At 35.6% G+C, this 23024-nt stretch overlaps 1 protein-coding gene across 1 annotated transcript; it reads left to right on the top strand.

Moving 5' to 3' along the window:
• Positions 1-17459: 17459 nt before the first annotated feature.
• Positions 17460-22748, top strand: LOC140747214 (protein lifeguard 4). The gene is made up of 5 exons (XM_073079507.1): positions 17460-17647; positions 20010-20173; positions 20497-20602; positions 21368-21519; positions 21917-22748. Exons 1-5 carry the CDS (start codon positions 17582-17584, stop codon positions 22167-22169), a joined length of 741 nt encoding a protein of 246 aa, XP_072935608.1. The 5' UTR covers positions 17460-17581; the 3' UTR covers positions 22170-22748.
• The last annotated feature ends 276 nt before the right edge of the window (positions 22749-23024 follow it).

The following is a 23024-nucleotide window of genomic DNA, read 5'->3' as shown; positions in this document are numbered from 1 at the left end:
GCCTCAGAAAAGTATGTTTCCCTTACCACACCTGTCAAATCAGAACACAGCAGCGCTTAACACTGCTGTTGTTAGGTATAAATAGGTGTGGTGGTGGTACCGCTGGGGAACCACAAAGAGTTACCACCTTCAAACGTATTTACGTATTTAGAGATATATTGTACTGTCAAAATAAAGAACAAAGTTATCAGTCGACATATAATACAAAGTGAATAAAATGTCTATTTCTGTGTAGAAATAGAAATACGAATGTAGGTAATTTTGTCTATCTGCATGGTACGGCTGACTGCACCGGCCAGGTGCCAAAAGCCGAAGCCTACTGCCGCATGCAGACGATAAATCGGCAGCGATGTATATTAGATGTCCAGTGTCGCATACTAATTTCGGTTGCTACAAGATATTTTTACCTCCCGAGAAATAGTATGAAATATACTTTGCATTTTTTTTTTATAATGATGAATTGGCAAACAAGCATGCAGTCCACCTGATGGTACGTGGTTTCTTCCACCTACTGGCATCTGTTATGAACACCGGATAACATTATATTCCTACCTAAGGTTTGCCATACATTCGTTAATACTACTGAGGACTCACTTAAAGCGCCTCGGATAAGCAATATGTCTCCCTTATCATCCCTATGAAAGCGGAAGACAGCATTGCTTAACACTACTGTTATAAGGCTATGTAGGTACTGTTATAAGGTATGTAACGAATACACAATAGCCTATACCAAACAACTTAAGACGTTATATTAACACCTTTATAAATGGGATCGAACCCGTATTCACATAACTGTACAAATATCCAATTAAATGTTTCTCGTGACTAACATCAATACTACAATTTGTGACGTATTGCTACGGCGTAGCTTCGTAGCGCTACGGATTTAACTTTCTACGTTGTATGTGTAAATTCAAATTCTACTGAATCGTAAGTTGTTTATTAAAATTTATGGTCAATTTTATGTTAAAAAGTCTGTCTTGTGAAAAACTCTAAAAATATTGTTATTTAATCATGTTCGTACAAGTTTCAAATTAATATAAAGTTTGTTATTGGCTCCAGCAAGCTTAGAATCAAAGCCCCAAGGCATACTAAAGTCTGTGGTGCGGTACATAAGCTGCAGACACCGGAGTGCAAGCAAATTTCACTTTGAGAAAGTTATGGACAAGTTTCAGACACGTATCTTCACGGTCTTTGCATTTATCGTTAAAGCAAGTTATTATTTAATATCCTTATATTTTTTTATTAAGGTTCCAAATGAGAAGTTAATCATAAAAATCTGTAATCAATTTAAATGGTATTGGCATCCTTCTCATGTCCTCCTGATAACTAGGTTGGAACGCCCCATTCAAATAACCACACCTTTAAACCCAGGTCACAACAACCGGGTTGACCGACCTCAGGTTGATTACAGATGTCCATGGGCGGCAGTAATCACTTATAGTCCGCGCCAAACTTCAAGTCCGCTCTAAAGTTGTTGCGCGCAGGTGTAATCAGATAGCCAATGAGGTCGAACAAACTACAAGCTTGTACTCCGTAGCAACAGTAAGGGCACACTAACGCAGCTATGTACGTGGGGGTGAGAGCGGGCAGTGGAGGGTGGGGGGGGTTGTCACGCGCTGTCTTCGTCCCGCTAATATTTACAGTTTACTGTTGCGACGCGACGCTTTTCGATATTCAGAGCGGACTAGCAGTTTGGCGCGGACTCTACCATCGCTGGACTGCTCATTTGCTACTTCACTATTACAAAAAAGTAGCTGACCCAGCAAACGTTGTGTTGCCATATAAATAAAAAAATGTTAGGGGTGAACAACCCTTATCACTTAGGGGTATAAAAAATAGATAGTAGCCGATTCGCAGACTTACTGAATATGCATATAAAATTTGGTGAAAATCGGTAAAGCCGTTTCGGAGGAGTACGGTAACTTAAATTGTGACACGAGAATTTTATATAAAAAAATAACCTGAACAATTCTAGAGGACTAACGTTAAATATTCCTTACCCATAATATAAACAAATATATTCAACGTTTCGGCATTAATTAATTAGTTAATTGAAGCCATCAGAGGCGGCATATAAAACAAATTAAATGAAACCCCGGTACAGCGCTGTAAACGGTGATTTAATATAGCACATCAATTCCCTTTGTATTCGAGAGCAATAGTGATGGGACGGCTGTTAAATTGTATTCGTTAATAATTAATTATTTAAATGACGTTAATGAAAATGTTTACAATGCATTTATTACTGTTTAAACGCATTAATTTATTATACGGATAATGCCGGTTTATATTTGTGATGCAATGAGCATGATGCAGTTATAGCCTAGTGGTTAAGAAACTTAGCTTCTCGATCGAGGGGTCCGAGGTACAAATCCCAGGCACGCACCTCTGATTTTTCAAAATTACTTGCGTATTAGAAATTAGTTATCATTTGCTAAACGGTGAAGGAAAACATTGTGAGGATTTCCTGCATAACTGAAAGATTTATAAAAAAAAAATCTCAAAGGTATGTGAAATCTACCAATACGCACTTGGACAGCGCGATGGACTATGGCCTAATCCTTCTCATTATGAGAGGAGACCCGTGCCCAGCAGTAGGACAGTAATGAGTTGTTGATGATGATGATGATGAGCCTGATGAAGTTTATTTAGGTTTTAATTTCCGTAGTTTACTGTGTAGTTAGAACAATGTTTGGACATCTTGGGTATGAAATGACTTGGTGTGGGAAATCTTTTTCCTCAATCACGTTTTGAAAATTTTACACATACAACAATGTGCATGGACCAATAGTGTTTTTTTATTTAAAAAGGTTGGCTACTGCCACCCATGGTCATCTCATAAGATTACATTCCTACCTAATCTCGACCACAAATACATTGTTACCCCAGACGACTTAGTTGGAACTCCTCGAATTAGTATGTATCACACACACTCTTCAAACTAGAACACAACAGCGCTTAACACTACTTTTATTAGACAGAAAAAGGAGTGGCGGTGATGCCTCCGGAGTCGAACAAAGAGTTCTACCATCTTAAAGGGAATTACTGCAGCCAATAACTGTTTACTATTTTTGAAAGCACTCCAAGCCCTATAACACCCAAATCTCATCACTAGTGGGTTTAATTAAAAACATTCTGCACTGCAGAGTGCACATAAAATCTTTTCATTGGACATTCCATTGTAGACAGCATAATGCATATTCTGAATCGAATGACCTTTTGGATTTCCCGTCAATAGGAAACGGAGCATTACAGTTTATTAAGTTTTAAATGTCATGCGCAGTCTAATGGATGAGAACCCGCGGTTTGAAATAATAACCTCTTTCTGTTAGGATGTTGGTTAAAATAACTTTTTTTATACAAATAGCCTATTGTCAAAGCAAAGTTTGCATACAAAATCTTTTTTCCCGCTTCTTACTGCCTGACGTCTGATATAAGTAATTATATTTAAGAACAACTAAATTACCAATTAATAATAACTCGTGGATGACACTTTTCCAACCCATACGTATTCTACTACGGTAGTAGTATGGTAATACAGTTGCAAACCTTTTGTTATGCCATATTATATAGACGAGTATTTTTATAATATAAGAGTAGCAGACGAGCATGCAGTCCACCTGATGGTAAGTGGCTACTGCCGCCCATGGACATCTGTAATCAACCCCAGATAGGATTAGATATTCCTACCTGAGGTCGGCCACAGATGCGCCGCTACCCCTGAGGACTAAGCTGGAATGCCTCGAAAAAGTCTGTCTCCCTTACCACGCCCTTCAAACCGGAACAAAGCAGCGCCTAACACTGTTGTTATTAGGTAGAAATAGGTGTGGCGGTGGTGCCGCCGGAGTTGACCCACAAAGGGTTCTACCACCTTCAAATATACAAATATACAAAAAAAATGATTTATCATGCTGATTTCTGCATTACCAGGAATCGAACCTGAAACTGTTAAAGACATTAAAATGTAAGAATCCACTTAGCATTAAACATGTTTCTTAAACATCTGGAGGAGGAAAATATAACATTTTTTACGAATGTGCTTTTGAAATTTAATTATTTTATTTTAGTGTCAATAAAGTATTTAAATAAATAAAAATTCCATACAGATTTGATATCTTGGTATCAAGTCTTGGTTGATATCAAAAGTAACAGTAGAATCAATCGATCCAGTGAAATTTCAAAGCAAATATTCGCTTACGAGTACGATAATTCGAATATTAATTCGCAGTTGGAACAAAGCCCTATTCATGAAAAGGAGTAATAAGCGATTGTTTCCGAACGCAAAACTGAACAATGCAGCTCCAAATTCCTGAACGGGAACAATACGAATGTTCGAAAATTAAATTGTTTCCCGTCCAATGTTTTCCAGGTGAGCGCGCGCACTAGATAAAATATACCTTTGCTATTTTATTACGGGTAGGTAGGCTACTATATTACAGGGATATACTATTTTATAAAATATTTTAATATTTATACTTTATGAACGAACTTAGTAATGGATTGTGAACCTTTTTATGTTCGAATGCTGGTCATAGATCCCACTTAATGGGGATTCCTGGAGCAAACACATCACCATCTAATCCAATGCGGATTGGTGAAGAATGGTTCAGGTTACTAAATACAAATATATTTGGATGATTTCAAAAGTTCAAGCTCAAGTTAAATAATGGTCTAGTGTATGAACTAAAATGCTCTAACGCTCTCTAACACGAGACTCCAGCTTAATCCTATATCAATTAGGTGTTCTAATCCATTTAAATTAGATGACAAATGTCCGTAGACGGGTTCTTACCATCACATGGACCGTATGCTCATATGCTATTTTAATTTCATAAAAATATACATTCAATGCCATAGCACCATCTAATCAAACTACCACAATTCAACTATTTAACTAAATTAAAACCGACGTTTTCCGCTTGAGATATAAGAAAAACAGGTTACATTGAGCAAGCAGAACTTAGTTACTCAGTTGCATTTGACGAGGTCGGCGATAAAACAAAATTGAATTACTGCAGCTCCCGTTAGATAGGGTTTCCACCCGACGGAAATTTGTGAAAATGAAGATTGATGTCCATTAAAGCTACACATTTGTATAGTTTGTGCTGTTGACTGTAAAGCCATTGTATTTCTGATTGTACCTACTATCGTAATGTAACGCTAAATGGTACAATATTTACTGTATTGTATTATCAATTGTATCATTGTACCAGTGATTGTACAATTGACAGTACAAGTCATTATATTTCTGATTGTATAACAATTGTACCATTGTACCACTTTTGTACTATTCATAGATATTTCAAATCTCTAGTATAGGTGTTGTATTAATTTTAAACAATTTAGATTGCAATTTTATACTGATAATATATTTTGAATTATATTTTGAACTTTGTATTATGTATTTGATAGAGGGGACTTGACTTAAAAATAGGGACAAAAATGAATATAACACAAATGTAGAACCAGAGATCTCTACAAAACCGAAATCAACCGACTTTCCCTTACATTCCGTTCTTTCCCTTTTTCAATGGTAGTTTTTTGTAAAACATGGCAACCCTAATCACCGACATTGGCGCTAAATCAATTTTAAAAAGAAAATACGGTTATCCAACTATGAAATCACAGTCGCTCTGACTTCATGATTAAAAAAGTTTTTTCTCTATTTGAAATTAGAAGTTATATTTTTCAATATTCAGTACGATAATCTTACTTTCCTATAAGAATATTTTCTATAAGAATTAGTAATTGTATTGTGTACTATACCGTCATTTCTATATTTTTCATTTAGTGAAATTAGTAAGCGAGCATGCAGCCAACCTGATGGTAAGTCGTCACGGGACATGGAAGTAAATAACAAGTTTAATTATTCCTGGTGGTCAAATTAGGAATAACCTAATTTAAAGCGAATTCTTAAAAAAAATGTAAAAATTCTAATGTTGGGATAAAAAGAGCTCGCAACAATCTGTTACCAACATGTATGATATATGTTGGTACATATATTAAATCATGCAGTACGCACCACTCTCCCTCATACATAGTAGGTAAATCGCTAACGTCGTCGTCAACAGTTGACTGTAGCGGTAAGTTATATGTAACTTATTTTATTTAAGTAAAGTCATAAGTAATCCTAACTATTGTCTGTTTTGGAGCGAAACACGTGTTGGTGGTAGTATATTTTTATTGCATGCGCACGTATCCTATATTTGCGGATTATTGCGAAGTTTTTTCCCAACTTTCTAACATGAATTTCAACAAAATAACACAATTAACTATGTGAACATATTTATAAATTGGACTCATAACTCATAAATTAAAAATAAGATTTAAATTTAATCTTTTCGGCCGGTATCGAACCCGAACCAACCTAACAAACTGGTAACCACGCCACGACGGAATACCGCATTACCTAAACCTATCAAGAACCTTATTTGTGCCGCTATACAAGATCGCGTGGCAAACAACACGCACTCAGCCGCAAGGTCGTATCGGAAAGAGGTCAATAATTTATCTAATGGCCGACTTCCGAGGAGTGCGGCTCGCGGCTGCGGCTATCTTATGCGGCTAACGATTTGTATTTCGTGAAATACTAAAATACTAATACTACTACTACTACTACTACTGATTTTTCACGAAATAATAATTTCGTGAAAAATCAGAAAATAATGTTGGTTTATTACTTTTCAAGATTAAAATTACATTTTATGTTTTAAATACGTTTACGTTTAAAATTAACATTATACACTTTTTTGTAAAATAATTCAAACTAAAGAATTTGTTTCGTGTTTGTTAGTTTTGTTATTTATGTGTAAAAAAGCGCGGGGCACGTAATATTATTATTTTAGTACATTCATGATCACCCCACTTCAATATAATACAAAAATTGATTTCCACAAGACAATTAGAAGTGCAGAATGTTTCATTGCATTGTTCTTTTTTTTCGCAATTATTTAAATTCAATTAAGGTTTCTTTAGGAGATCTAGAGACTCCTAAAATACACACAGACACTCAGCTAGAATAAAAAACATTCAAATCTACCTAACCGAATTTGAATCTGGAACTCGCTACTCCAGCTCCACTCCGGTGTAGTAACTGCCCAGCCACAGACTATCAAAAAACTAAATAAACCACCAAAACACCACTAAAGACTTACCGTAGCATACCGAAGTGGCTCACGTCGCACGCCGCTGCCGCATGCCGCAGCTGCACGACGTAACCGCTAACACACCTACCGTAGCATATTGACAGAGGGCGCTGCCGGCTAAGCAAATTTGCACTTACCACATTATTGACAACTCGCCCTGATTCAATACACTACGGTGGCTCGCTTAGCGAAAAATATGAGCTTAATGTCTCGAACCTTTGTTATACAAGAAAGCTATAACATTAATAGGAACAGGAAGAAAATTACACATTTGAATATAACGGTTCCTTATTATTTTATAGGTAAGTGGAACCCTACGTTGTTGGATTTCGGAGGCATCACCGCCATTCCTGTGTCTGTCTTACAACGAAAGTAATGAGCGATGCTTAGTTGATTAGAAAGTTGTCGAGAGCAAAGGTGCATATTTTGAAGGAGGTAGAACTCTTGTTGATTCGACTCTGGAGGTATCACTACCACAATTTTTTGTGTCTAATAACAGTAGTGTTAAGCGTTTCTGTGTTTCGGTTTGAAGTAAGGGAGACGTACTTTTCCGAGACGTTCCAACTTAGGTCTCAGGGGTGGCTATGCATCCATGATCGACCGTAGGTAGGAATCTAAAATCTTGTCTAGGATGTCTACTGGCGGCAGTAGCCACTTACCATCAGGTAGACAGCATGCTCGTCTACTCTTCCTATATTATATAAAAATGTGAGTAGCCCGCGTCGCATATTAGGGCTAAACTTACGCCAGGCTTGCACCTCACCTTGCTAATGCAGTGGAAGGCAGTTAAAACATTAATTACTCCTCCGCCATTCCGCTCTCGACAGTAGTTAAGTTTTACTGCCCATAAAAATGATGCATAGGTCAACATATACCAGCTTTTATGGGATCCTGGATTTAAATCCTACTCGAGTGGAAAGGTTAGAACCAATCAAAATTTACCCGGGAGGTACCACCGCGACACCATTTTTTTTACAATATAGGAGTAGATGTGCATGCAGTACACCTGATGGTAAGTGGCTACTGCCGCCCATGGACATCTGTAATCAATCCCAGATAGGATTAGATATCTCTACCTGAGGTCGGCCACAGATGCGCCGCTACCCCTGTCTGTCTCCCTTACCACGCCCTTCAAACTAGAACACAGCAGCGCTTAACACTGCTGTTTTTAGGCAGAAATAGGTGTGGCGATGGTGCCGCCGGAGTCGAACCACAAAGGGTTCTACCACCTTCAAATTCTAGCAGGTCTGCGTTTTACTAGGTGTTTATGCGGGCTAAAAGATATAAGGCAAACATCGTATTCCTCAAAAGTGGTAATACGTCTATATTCGGTTTCAGATAGAACTCATGCGGCAGTAACCACTTACCGTCAAGTACCTACTCGTACTTCAATCTTATAAAACAGATTTATCGGATGCTTTGTGCACTTTTATTTAGCTGCAACTCTTAGCAGCCTTTTTTTGGACACGGCTCCCCATAACTCTCTATCATGCTCCTCCAATGAGGAGTAGTGAAGGGATGTAGGTAGGGATTATTAGCCACCACGCGTTGAAAGTTTTTTAAGCCAGCCATAAGTATTTTTACAAGGCTTAAGAACTGCTATTCAATAACAACCAGGGCTGACGGTTTAAAATGTCTTTCAGAGCGTATAAAATTCATCCCCTAACGGTCACCCATCCAACTTCCAAGCCCACCGACCGATCAATTAAGAAAAGCCATGAAACTGTCCTATACTTTTGCTTTAAATGTTAATTAAGTATAATAAATGCATTTTGTTGTTACTCGTATCAAAGAAAAATGTTGATTTATGACTGTTTTAAAGTTATTGAGCCAATAAGTTAATGGCCGTATTCTTAATATCCTAAGATTTCCGCGGATTGCAGCCATTCTAATTAAAATAATTCGTGAATGAATAAACAGGTATTTATAATTATGACCATAATTTCACCCGGACACAAATATGTTGAACACGTTAACCTACTTTAGAACGCGGTATCCGACAGGGTTGTCAAAGATTAGATTTCATACCTGGATAAAATCTAATATTTTATTTGCAAAGTAAAAAATGGGCACGCACTCTACCAAACGTTAAATAATCACTAAGTTTTTTTTTTGTGGGCCATAAATTAATTATAAATTACAAAAACAAAAACGCCCTTAAATAAAACATGTCAATTATTTATTACAACAACAATATAGTACCTATATTTCAAATACCCATAACCTTAATCAATCAAAACAGGTAGCCTGCTTGCTTATTTGTTGCCTACAATACGTAGAAAAAATGTAATGAAAACTGAAGTTAATACTTTTTTTTAAGGTTGTATAACCTTATGTGGTTCGACTCCGGCGACACCACCGCCGCACCTATTTCTACCTAATAACAGCAGTGTTAGGCGCTGCTGTGTTCCGGTTTGAAGGGTGTGGTAAGGGACACAGACTTTTCCGAGGCGTTCCAGCTTAGTCCTCAGGGGTAGCCGCGCATCTGTGGCCGACCTCAGGTAGGAATATCTAATCCTATCTAAGATTGATTACAGATGTCCATGGGCAACAGTAGCCACTTATCATCAGGTGGACTCATGCTCGTCTGCTACTCCTATATTATAAAAAAAATACTTCGGAATTGGGATCTACCTACTCGAAATACTCGCCAAGGAATACTTTTGCATTGTAACGCTATTGAATGTTTGCTTTCAGATATCCAGGTAATTTCGTATCCGACGTGGATTCAGTTCTTTCGGATATCTGTAACATCCCTGGTATCCGAAAATGAGCTACTAATAAAATTCCCGCCGTTCGCGGGTGCGCCCCGTTCTGCAATTTTACAGCGCAATGCACTGAATACGCTATTTTAGTTTATTACACGAAATTGTACTCGATGTATAGTTAGTTTTACTGGTGCTTTTATATTAGCTACATGTAAACTTAAGTGTCTTTATAATATGCAACTGTAAATACTATTAACTTGAGTCGAACGGTGGTAGGTAGGTATTAGGATCCTTTGTGGTAGGACTAGGTAGTCTACCACAAAGGCAAAGTCTAGTTAGTCTACGTAAGTGTCGCTGCTACACCCATTTCGGCCTTGTAACAGTTTTGTAGCGGTAGACCTACAGGCAAGAGTGGGAGCTCGAACCGACCGGCCAACGGCCCCGGAAAGGACGGTGGTATGTGTGGTCTCATACCGTCGTACGCACCAGATAGTGCGGCGAGCGTAAACTCACCTGGGCGGAGCCCGACGGGGCAACGCGCTAAGAGGACTCCGGTTGCGTTCCTTTGGAGATCCCGGAGTCCTCTACGCAGCGCCGAGGACGGCCACCGGTGGGGTTTTAGTGCGGTAAGAGTCCCACATAACCCTGTGTCGCTCCCACGGCATCGCGTACCTATTGACGGTTTCCCCCTCGTGAACAAAAAAAAAAGCGGTAGATCAGAGACACTTGCACGAGACATTACAAGTGCGTCTGTGAAGTCGACCCCAAGCAGCGACAATCAATTGTCTACAATCCTATCTTGGTTTCATTACAAATCTATGGGTGTCGGATGTCTATGACCACTTACCATCAGATACAAAAACGGTATACCTATATAAAAAAACGCACTGACTTTCATCGTAATAGGTATATAACCGTCAGTCTTTATACATATAGAAGTCGAAATTATGCTCCATTGAATTATACGTCACATTTAATCTTCTCGTACGAAATTGTGGGTAGAATGTTAGTAATATTAATAGGATCTACGTTAATGTTTATTTAACTTAACATCAACTGTTTAGTGTTTAACAAACAGACTGGCTAATGTTTACCGACTACTTTGAACCCTACATTATAACGGGACAAGTGGATTCAACGGATGGTGAAATTAGGTTAAAATGCTTACCATTATAATGTTACAATTGTATGTATATATGAATAAATATACAACATACCGTAGCGCAGAATGTAGGTAAGTATCGTGCGTATAGAGAGTTTGTAATAAAATAAAAACAATGACTTAAATGTATTTACAATCGACTGCAAAAAATAAGTATGATTAAGAAGTATTATTATTTTATTGACGACCCGCGTGGCGGAGCGGTCATCATACCGGTCTGACACGCACCGGGTTCCGGGTTCGATCCCCGGCCAGGCAGAAATCTGAATGATGAATTTAGATGTCTGTTCTAGGTCTGGGTGTTTGTGTATTCGTCTTTGTGTGTGACCATAGCACCCACGATATAGGAAATCTCCTAGTGTGGGGCTATGAGTGTAGAAAGCGTCATCATAATTATAGTTAATTGAAATTGAAATTGTTATTTTAAAAGTTTTGTCGGAAAGGTTATTTAAATTTGAATCAATGATAACTTAAATAGAATAATGACGTTGCGGCGTTTCTTCATGTTATTTAATTTGTTTTAAATATAAAAAATAACAATAACTGGTGATGTATAATAAATACGAGAATATTCAATTGTCATCGTACAATAATGTACATTTAATATGAGCGAAAGGTTTTTAACTTTCAACGAAGGAATCACCGTTGGGAAAGGGACATCTCCCGCCATATTAGGAGAGAAAGACGAGACAGAAAACGGTCTGTTAACTTCGATAGTCTGATTCAGAACCATGTGGCACCATCTATTGACGGGTTGTCAGAAGTTGCCAGTGATTATAATCCTCTTCTCACTTTCTTTCAACACAGTGCAATACAATAATTATTCTGTCCCAAACCATAAAAACAAGAGTAACATTCCTAATTTAAAATACAAGCAGCGGTTTTATCACCAAAATAGTGATCTCACTCTACGAACTATAAAGTTAAGAAAATAACATAAAAAATATGAATGGAGAATCTACATTTTTAAAATCACCCGCTTTGATAGATAGCCCGCCATCGTTCGTGCCTCGGCCCCGAGGAGGTTATTAAGCGATTCGCTGTCGAGTCGGCGCTTTGCAGAAATTTAATTAGAACGCGAATTCCCCCATAAAGATGCTTCAGATAAAAGAGTTTCGGGGAAACTGACTGAGGGGGCTTATTCTCATATTTCAGGCAAACTTTCCCCCGTGCGACTACGCTCGTTTACGATTCTAACTTTTCCCAGAATAATTGGAGTTTTCGGTTAAAAAGAAAAAGTTTCTGAAATTCCACTCCGAAGGTATTACCATTGCCATACCTACTGGTTTGGCAATGTCATACCTACTGCTGCTATACCTACTGGTATAGCAATGGTAATATTTCTGTTCTGTGTAATAACAACAATGTAAACTACTAGGTAAAAAATTCTGATTTAAAGGGTACCTTAAACAAGGCATCCCAACATAATCCTCGGTATAACATATCAGTGGATGCCCTTGGGTAGAACTCACGTATATTTTGTTATTTAATCCATAAAAGGTTTAAAAACTTCTGTATTCTTTATGTATTATGATAATATACAGCTAAAATATAACTTAAATTATATTTAGAACCTTAATCGACCTTACGATAGAGTTAATTAAAACGGAAATGATATATACAAATTAAATTATCGCATGCCGTCAAAATAACCCCCACATTAAACGGGCAAAGAATCCGGAGTGATATTTATCAGTAATTGAAAATTGTTCCAATTCGTCGCGTCAGGCTTAAATAATATCGTTTAAACCCCATTGGTAATGGAGAGCTGTTTGTAGGTTACACTGATTTATTTGAAAAAAAAAAGTTAAGGGTGAATCCTTTTCACATAGGGGTATGAAAAATAGATAGTAGCCGATTCTCAGACCTACTGAACATGCATATAAAAGTTGGTGAAAATCGGTAAGGCCGTTTCGGAGGAGTACGGTAACTAACATTGTGACACGAGATTTTTTATATAAGGTAATAACATTTGGAAGAACTAGTCGACAATATCGTATGATATCGACGAATTAATTAAAAAAATACCGTAATGCTAATTATATATAGCGAGAAAAGAGATATCCAAAACTTTTTTCGTATTTACAAAACAAAAGAACCTAAGACCTAAGCCTCCAAGATATATGAGTAAAAGATGATGAAGATGATGTAAAGCCTCCATTTGTGCTGCTATGAAGCGCAAGGTCCAAAAAGGAAACCTTCAAGAAGAGTACCTACTACCTGCTGTAAAACAATGAAACTTGATCTTAAGATTACTTTTTAATTATTCCACTTTTGTTTACTTATTTTTTTTATAAACAAGATAACACTATTTTATTCACCTGAAAATACTTCAGAAGAACCCTAGATATTTCTTAGTAGGACGTTCGTAATGAAGTACACACAGCTGTACCTTTTATAGCCACTTTTATTAGTACTTACAACAAAAATTCATCGTAGTGTGCGGTCGAAATGTCATGGCGCCTGCATTGATACCGCAATGCATCATTGGTTATTTTGCGACCTATTGACGATCTATTTAAAACATAATTAACCAAGTATAGTCCGCGTGAAACTGCTATTCTGCTCTAAATATAAAAATGAAACGCGTCGCCATAGCAAATCGTATGACTACACCTGCTCGCAACAACTTTGGAGCGGACTATACCATATTTACCCAAGGTTTCAAAATTAAATCCTAGCTTAGCAAACAGTAAAGTTAGTGCGTAGATATTTGTTAAGCATTTTGCGTTTGTACATTTTATCTTATTTACATAAAATTAGACCAAGATATAGGTACTTTTGAAACTTTCTATTTCAGTCCTCTTGTAATAAAATAGTAAAACTTAAACAAAAAATAAAAAAAAGCATATGTTAATGTAACGTATTTTTTTTATATCACGGCGTGCGTAAATGGACGTTTTACGCACGCTTCGCGTGCGCAAAGCCCCCATTTCCGACCCCGTAATATAAAATTTTATACAACACGCGGACGAAAAATGTTTTTCTGACTCGTGTGATTGTAAAATGTTTTTCTGACTCGTATTGTAATGTACTATTACAAAATTGTTACCTAAAACGCTACTTAGTTACGTGTTACATAAATCAAAAGAATAAATTGAAACCGATTAATATCATAAATACATAACATTAAGGCGACCGCACAGTCCGCATTGCATCGGTCTGCCACTGCGCAAAATTAAATCTCGCTTAAATTACCATATTTATATCTCTACTGCATTTTTATTATTCAGAGCAACAATTTATACTGACTTATAACTTTTATTTCAAGATTTATTTTCACTTAACAATGTAATATATGTTCATATATTTCAGTTTAGTCTGCAATAGGCTTACTTCACTAAAGCCTCATAGTCATGAATTAAAATGACTAACGAGTATTAAAACAGTAATTAGGCAATCTTTTAAGGTGGTAGAAGTCTTTGTGATTCGACTTCAGAGGCACCACTGCCACACCTATTTTTACCTAATAACTATGATATATTAAAACTACAACTATATATTTAAACAACAGTGTTAAGTGCTGCTGTAGTTCGGTTTGAAAAGTGTGGTAATTCAGATTTATACTTATCCTTGCCGTTCCAACTTAGTCCGTAGGGGTAGTCACACATCTGTTGCCGATCGCAGTTACAAGGACCCTTATCTATTCTGCAGTTGATTGCAGCTGATGTAGAAAATTGAAAAATTGAAAATAGATTTTTTTATTGCGGCAGTAATTAGCCTCTTACCATCAGGTGGCCTGTATCAAAGAGTAAACCTATGATTGCATGCACGTTTGCTACTTCTAAATTAGAAAAAAATCCTTTTATTATAGCACGAACTCTGATACGACTGAAATCATCTTGGCCGGCTATATTGACTTTTTTTGTTCCAAATGATTTACTTTACTTATTATATTATATTTATAAATTGGCTACTTGACACTTTTTGGGAAAGTGTTTTAATGAATTCATATACGTATTATATATGCCTTTCATTGATTATTTTTTCGAAAAAGGGATATTTATTAATAAAAAACGAAATTTCTTTACGGCGAACGGAACGTTGCACTAAAACAGGCGGTCATGTGTCATTTCGAGGCAAAACGTCACTACGCTATAAACAAACAACGCTACACTGACGGCTACATCCAATACGTAATCTTCAGAAGTAAATTGGGAGTTATTTAGCTTTTTTAACTTAAATTGGAACAAATGACAAATTATGAGAAGTGTGCACAAGTGTGTACAAGTACGACCGCCAAATATCCAAACAAATTTGCTTACACACGTGTCTAAATCAAAATCTCCTAAACGTTAAAAAAACTTGCAGACAAAGGATTTAAGCATATAAGAGAAGTATTAATGAGAAAAAGGAATGCAATCAGAACTAAACAACAAGTTGAAGTATTCTTATATTTAATATATTATATAGAAGTCTATGATAAGAATAGAGTTAATAGAGGAAATGAATTATAAGACGTCTATGAGAATTCTCTATTTTAAGTAGAGTTGCGCAAAATGTATCACTAAAGTGAAAAGAGTGATATATATCTTTTGAACTCAGTGATATATATCACTCTTTTAGCTCAATAGCTCACTTTAGCTCAGTAGCTCTGTAAAGATACGCGACATTTTATATCAGTATATCAGAGAATCAGATCAAAATGTTTTGACAACATTTTTGATTCCTATAATTAATACAAAACTGGCAAGAAATTATATATGAATTATCACAGCCAACGCTATTTGTATATCCCGGTTTCCGTGTTCTTAGCAATAAAATATTTTAATTTAGTGTTTAATACGTAACCGTAACTGTTATATATCTCAATCAACGCATTTGACTCGAATCAGGCTCACTACTCACTCTCAGTCAGTCGCTCATTTGACTCATCGCTCACTCGCGAGCTAGTATAACACTGTTGAGTTGAAGAAGATCTTATATCCCGAATCGTTTGAATCTATGAACTAAACCATGTGATGCGGATATAAAGATATAATTCAAATCCGTCGGAGTTGATGAGTGATTAGCTCTTTGGTGAAGATATATATCTTTTATATCACTCACTCGCGAGCTACACAATTCTAATTTTAAGGCCTCATTCTGTAATTAATAAGAAACAAACTATTTCGATGACTTTGTTATTATTGATTGTGCACTGATTAACTTACAGGACTGTATAATTAAAAATACATGATTTGCTAATAATAGTATATCTTTGTTTATTTGGTTTATATGGTTCTATTAGTGAGTACACACAGTAGAACTTTTGCATATATTTATCATATGTTACAGTTACAATAATTACTACAGATCACCTAAGCTAAATTTTTGTGCTGCTTGCGTGTCTGCTTTTCTTCATTACTAAAATTATTTTCCGTAACAAATGGATATATATTTTTATCACTGTCATTTTCAGAATTAAATTGCAATGCAATAATAGGAACTGTATGGTCACTTTTCTTCCTTCATCTTGTAACCTACCTATTACGCAAGTAAAGAAGTACTATTTCCCGTGTCCTTTACTTTATGTATTTCAGACTGGTACCCACTTTCGAAACTTTTGGCTCCTCACTTCTTCTAGACAGGACAGTCATCACATTTTCATTTTCATTGATGTACCTTGTGTTCAGGACAACTTTTACTTTTCATGAAACACAAACTTGCTTTCCTCTTAAACTGCACATACTCTATAACGTCGTCACTATACGACTGTCGGGAAGATCTGTAAATATAAATATAACCAATTAATAACCTTAAAGCAGTTCACATAAGAATATAAGTACATTTAAAAAAATCTTAATAATCACTTGAAGACAACCTTTCTTCTGTCTGAAGTCAGTTAAGATATGTTTTAATTGTCCGATATGATTAAATGTAAATATAAAGAATGTTTTACTTACGTTGTTTATTTGATATTTCTATAGGTTATCTCACGGAAGTTTTTGTATCCATTTTGATTTATTGCACTGCATATATGGATCTTCTTTAAGCAAGTTCACGCTATCAGCTTTAATATAGTATGGCTTCATTTCGGTTCACAACATAAATTCAACCAACTCTAACAGCAAACGATTTAATTATTATTTGTCTTGTTTGGTTTTGACTTTTGGATGTGGTGACGTCACATGACATTTGAGGCAGCACTGTCGCCGTTTTGGGATTTAATATCCACAGATAAAAAATCGAAAATTTCTTTTTAAAAATTAAAATACTTAGAACGTATTAAAAAATAAACTAAATACTGCATAATTTATGTTTACTTATAAGCTATAATATCTAACATATTTCATATTTTATTGTTATAACTGTCAAGTACCCAATTGTTACTAATTGGCACCTGTATGATCTAAATGTGCTTGTTCTTTTATTTGAAATAAATATTTTGAATATTATTTAAATATCGTTTTTATAATCTATGCCGTACATTATCTGTATTTTTCACTCATTACTGCAATCTGTCATGTGAACAGCTGTCAACGAATAAAAAAAACGTCATCAAGAAAGTGGTGTTGTCTTCGAGAACGAAAGTGTTGTAAATTCCCTATTTGATTCTCAAAAATAAATATTAGTGCACCAAAATGGCTGGAATACCACTTATGTACGCTCAAGAGGACTGCGAGCTCGGTGGAAAAGAATCAATCGAGGTAATAATTAAACGACCTTCAGTTTTAGAATGGCTCTCCTTCGTCACAAAACACACAGTATTTACATTACAATGTTGTTATGCTGAAGAACTGTGTTAACAGTACGCAGCATAAATTTCATGATATAATGAGATTTGAATGTTTTATATCTAAAATTCTATCATTTGCCATGATGCAATTATACCAACGAAATGTTACATTTTTTTCTTCCTATAGAATAATGACATCGATGATTACAATACATAGCGATAAGGTAGACGTGCGTTCGGAAAATTGAATAGTCTATTTCAAAAAATTGCAAAATAGTCTTAAAGGAATGGTTGTAACATTTTAAATTAATGTTTTATTGCTTAAAAAATCAAAACATTAGTCGATTTTATGACGACATACTTTATGACTATTGTTGAGACTAGCTTTTTTATTGCATGCCATTTGATAAACTTTTTAACCATTCTTCCAACATATTTTACATAAAAAAGAAAGATTTGGAATATAAAATTGCAATAAAATGCAGTAGTATGTAAATCAGTCTCCCACTTTGATGCTCTAGTATTTAACTTTTCAGCATTATGTATTTCTGATTTTATAAAATTGTATGCATATTAAAAATTAAATATCATTCATTGTAATCTACTTGTGAAAACTTATATACTTACATTAACTCGGTGCCGCTTTTCATCATCACATCATCACTGAAGTGCACTCACAAGTCATAGACTGTTCCCTTTTATAATATATGTTTTTGTGGTTGTATTTACGATCAGTCTGTTGACTAAAGGCAGATGGGTTGTGTGTAGAAACCTACTCCCAATGGAGCCAAACCTTTCTTATTTGGAGTTTCGAGTGTGTCTTCTTAGTCAACAAAAAACAAAAACAAAATACAAATCTGCCGAGTTTCTTACCGGATTTTTTCAGTTGAGGTCGTATTCCGATCTGGTAGTAGCTTCAGATAAAATATTGTAACTGACAATTTTTAAGTGCCACATATATTTATACAAAAATAAATATATTTCATTTCATTACAATATCTTGCTACTTTTTCATTTGACATATAGTTTCTGGGGTAGAAAGCTGCCCCAAATGCTATATTTTGCATTTAAGAGGAGGTTTTTGGTACCCTGCAATAATGTAAATCCCACTCTATGTAGTATACCCAGGCAAAAATAATGAAGATGGTTAAACATCTTAAGCAGTTATGATGATAATTTTAATTATACTTGTATTAAAATTAAACAAACATGACTTAATTCTGCAGAAGGAATACAAACATTGATAATTCTTATTACAGTCTAGATAAGATTGTGATTGGTGAATGATAATATCTTGGGTAAATTTGAATGTTTTCTGTCTCCCGTGAAAAAATAGTTATTAACTGTGTTTAGATTTTTTTTTTATGAAAACAGCCAAAAACATACCATGTGGCATGATGGCCATGTACAATTATAGGTATAATAGTGATAATAAAATTATCAACAATACTTTAACAATATTGTTCTTATTAGTACATAACAATCATAGACATTAATTGGGCTTGTGAAACTAATTGAAAGTATAAAAGACTTAATTCATTAATAGCTTTATCTTCTTTAAGTGTCGATTAAAAACATTAGCCATGCACACAAATGAACATAATTAGAGTATAATGCAGATTGTTCTACTCATTCCATACAGAATTGGGTGACATTATTTTTTACTTTTACTTAATTAAACAGGATTTACTGCATTTTTTACAACAACTAGACAATAAATGATTAAAAACCACTTTGGATGTAGGTACATGCAATATGCATAATATTACATATACCTAAACAAAACAAATATAATTTGGTCATTACTGATTGGTAATTGTAATAACTAATAAGGAAAGTAACCCTATTTCACTCCTGCAATTTAGACAAGTCCAACAAAATCTCATGGGTTAAAATCCATTAACTCATTTAGGCTGTAGAACATGTAAAAGTGGGAACCATGCATACATAAATACATACTATTAAGTTAAGATTAAAAGCAACAATCCGCTACAAATATGTATGATGGTATATATTTTTTAAACCATGCAGTATATACCACCCTCCCTCCTATAAAGTATGCGTGCAGATGAAAATAAAAATATACACCACCATGTTCATTTTTTGCATCTGCATGTACCCTTATACAAATATAAATGGCACTGGTTTGTTTTGCTTTGAAGGGTGCGGTAAAGGTGGAATACATGCTTACCACCAGGTGGATTGCACGTTTGTTTGCTACTTCAATATTATAAAAAAAACATATGGAAGAAAGACATTCCTCCAGTGAGGTAAAAAATCTTCCTAAAATATGTATCAGTTGCTCACATTTGCATATTACCATTTTATTCCAGGATGATTTTGCATACCGCAACAATGTGATGAACGCAAGCAAAGAAATCCGTCTCGGATTCATCAGGAAAGTGTACGGCCTACTCACTGTGCAACTGTTGGCTACACTGGCAATCGCCGCTGTCTTCCTGCTCGTGAAGCCTGTACAGGCATTCATACATTCCAAGTAAGTAAAACTCTTTATAATATGACAATGCTAAAAGTATAAAGAGAATATTTTAATTAGATGAACCAACAAGGTTTTGTACTTCATTCAGCCCACCTTAGATGCTCGTTTAGATTGTATACAGCTAAATAATAATAATAAAATATATAAAAGAGTAATGCTGAAAGACTCTTTATGAATGAATCTTAAGAATTCAATCTATTTTAATGGAATTTTCACTTTCCATGGATTTCCTATTTCATTATCCATGTCAGAAGACATGCTCATTACTATACTTTAATTTAGTGATGATTAAATCGCCTTATGCTGTTTTTTTTTTCCAGTGATTGGATGATGTTCATAGCGTTTATCCTGAGCATGGGGACACTGTTCGCGTTGATTGCCAAGAGGCGTGACCATCCCGCCAATTTGTATCTCCTTGCTGCTTTCGTAAGTGAAGAATGACTTGCCCTTTCGTATTTACCTTATATTAAATTGTATGTTTACTGTTTGGACTTTCCTGCTAGCAACCTTGTTACTGTATTTTACTCATCTAAGGACTTATTATACAGTTTTTAAAACATGTTGATGTAAGATTCATGAATCTATTTAACATATTGCTTGTTTCTGTAAAGATTGTAATACAAAATGACGGCATTTTTAGTCGCAGCGATCTATACAAGTAGATAATAAAATAAAGTAATGGTCATGTCAGGTCATGTTGTGGAGTGATAGCCTAGTGGTTAAGAAACTAAGTCTCTCAATCGAGGGGTCCGAGGTTCAATCCTAGGCACGCACCTCTGATATTTCAAAGCTTTGTGCGTATTAGAAATTAATTATCACTTGTTAAACGGTGAAAAAAAACATCGTGAGGAAACCTGCATACCTAAAATTTATAAAAAAAAATCTCAAAGGTATGTGAAGTCTACCAATACGCACTGGGCCAGCGCAGTGGTTTATGGCCTAATCCTTCTCATTATGAGAGGAGACCCGTGCCCAGCAGTGGGACAGTAATGGGTTGATGTGAATGGTCATGTTCTTCGTTTTATACCTATTTTTTTAAATACTTAAGTCGCCACAACCGCTTTTGGATATACATAAAGTCAAATAAGAATAAAGATCTAATGCTCTGCAGCCAGAGCTGCATCGCTATGTTTGAAGTCTAAACTAGAATGCCTCTCCTCCTTATTACTCTATTTAAACTGCTCTTTACAGACGGTGATCCAAGCGTACACTATCGGCGTGGTGGTATCCTACTACAACACGTTCGTAGTACTGCAGGCGCTAGCGCTCACCTTCACGGTGGTGTTCGCTCTGACTCTGTTCACGCTCAACACCAAGCGAGACTTCTCCTTCATTGGATATGGGTATGCCTTAGATTTTAATTAGACTTAAAATTGATGACAATAAATACCCCGAACCTATGTGGATGAATCTAGAGCTATTTTAGTCGCTGGTTTACACTCGAACGTAATATACGTTCGAGTGTAAACCCACACTAACAACACTTACGTCCTACTTTCATAGATACCTTCCTATAATGCGTGTCACACGCATGATAGTAAGGAAAAGGCTGCAGCGAGCTAATTAAGGTACACGCGTGTGTCTCTTACATATGTGAGCATAAACCAGCGCGCACGTATTTCTACAGCGGCCCATGAACAGTAGTATACCGGTTTAGTTAAAAGATCAGACATGAAAAGTGATTTAAAATGCGTCATTTTGAACACTATGATTAAATTTTAATTTTGTTATCTCCTTTAGACTTATGGCAGGTCTCTGCGTGCTCATAATTGGCGGGGTGATACAAATCTTCCTGCAAAGTTCCGCTTTCGAACTAGCGTTGTCCATCGTTGGCGCCATCTTCTTCAGCCTGTTCCTCGTGTTCGACACCCAGCAAATGATGACCACGCTGTCCCCCGAAGAGTACATCCTCGCCACAATCAACCTCTACATGGACATCCTTAACTTATTCCTGTACATCTTACGTATTCTTAACGAAATGAATAGGAATTAAATTTCGAACAGTATTAATTTAAATTATAAATCGATTGCTATTGGGGACAATTATTTTTAAAATTATTTTTCTTCTGTCTTCGCGAATAGTAATCGTGATGTGTATAATATCTTGTTGCATTTGACTTTAAATATTTATCGAATTATGTTTGGAAACTTATAAAACATTACCCTTGTACATACATTAATAATATATTTTGAACATATTTTGTTTTGTTATTTCGACTATTTAGAGATTAATTTCTTCTTAATATAATGTGTTGAGAAGACTTTTGGAGTATGAAATATTGAATTAACTGTGCATTTACGATATTTTTTCCTACTTATTCCACAATGAAATTATGTACCTAAGACGTTTATTTAGGCTGTGACAGATATTTCTTCATTGTAATAGTTTATTATTATGTATGTATTACAGTTATAAATTGTTTTCTTTATTGGCTTTTGACGAATCGTTTTTTGAACGTGATAAAATAAAAAAATCCTCTTCAACTACATAATAAAAGGTTTACGGAACAGCTTGGTGTACGTCAGTCTCGCACAATGCATAACAATATAATAAATAATATATTGAAATATAGTATTTCATTTTATTTAACCCTGCAATTTTATTTTTAAGTTTAATTTCATATGTTTTCTATTCTACTCTTGGGATTTTATCAGGGTTTTTTTCTTATAATATAGGAGTAGCAGACGAGCATGCAGTCCACCTGATGGTAAGTGGCTAGTACCGCCCATGGACATCTGTAATAAACCCTAGATATGATTAGATATTCCTACTTGAGGTCGGGCACAGATGCGCCGTTACCCCTGAGGAGTAAGCTGGAACGCCTCGGAAAAGTATGTCTCCCTTACC

Source organism: Epargyreus clarus, unplaced genomic scaffold (genome assembly GCF_041222505.1).
Source record: "Epargyreus clarus isolate Ecla_fem2 unplaced genomic scaffold, WU_Ecla_fem_2.2 ptg000014l, whole genome shotgun sequence".
In the NCBI taxonomy this organism is placed as follows: Eukaryota; Metazoa; Arthropoda; class Insecta; order Lepidoptera; family Hesperiidae; genus Epargyreus; species Epargyreus clarus.
Note: the sequence above shows the minus strand (reverse complement) of the source record. Positions and strands in the feature narration are given on the sequence as shown.

Excerpts from the sequence above, each read along its gene's own strand:
- LOC140747214 (XM_073079507.1), top strand. The coding sequence starts at position 17,582 with ATGGCTGGAATACCACTTATGTACGCTCAAGAGGACTGCGAGCTCGGT. Across the intron at positions 20,174-20,496 it reads CAGGCATTCATACATTCCAA|TGATTGGATGATGTTCATAG; the intron begins GTAAGTAAAACT and ends TTTTTTTTCCAG. Across the intron at positions 21,520-21,916 it reads TTCTCCTTCATTGGATATGG|ACTTATGGCAGGTCTCTGCG; the intron begins GTATGCCTTAGA and ends TATCTCCTTTAG.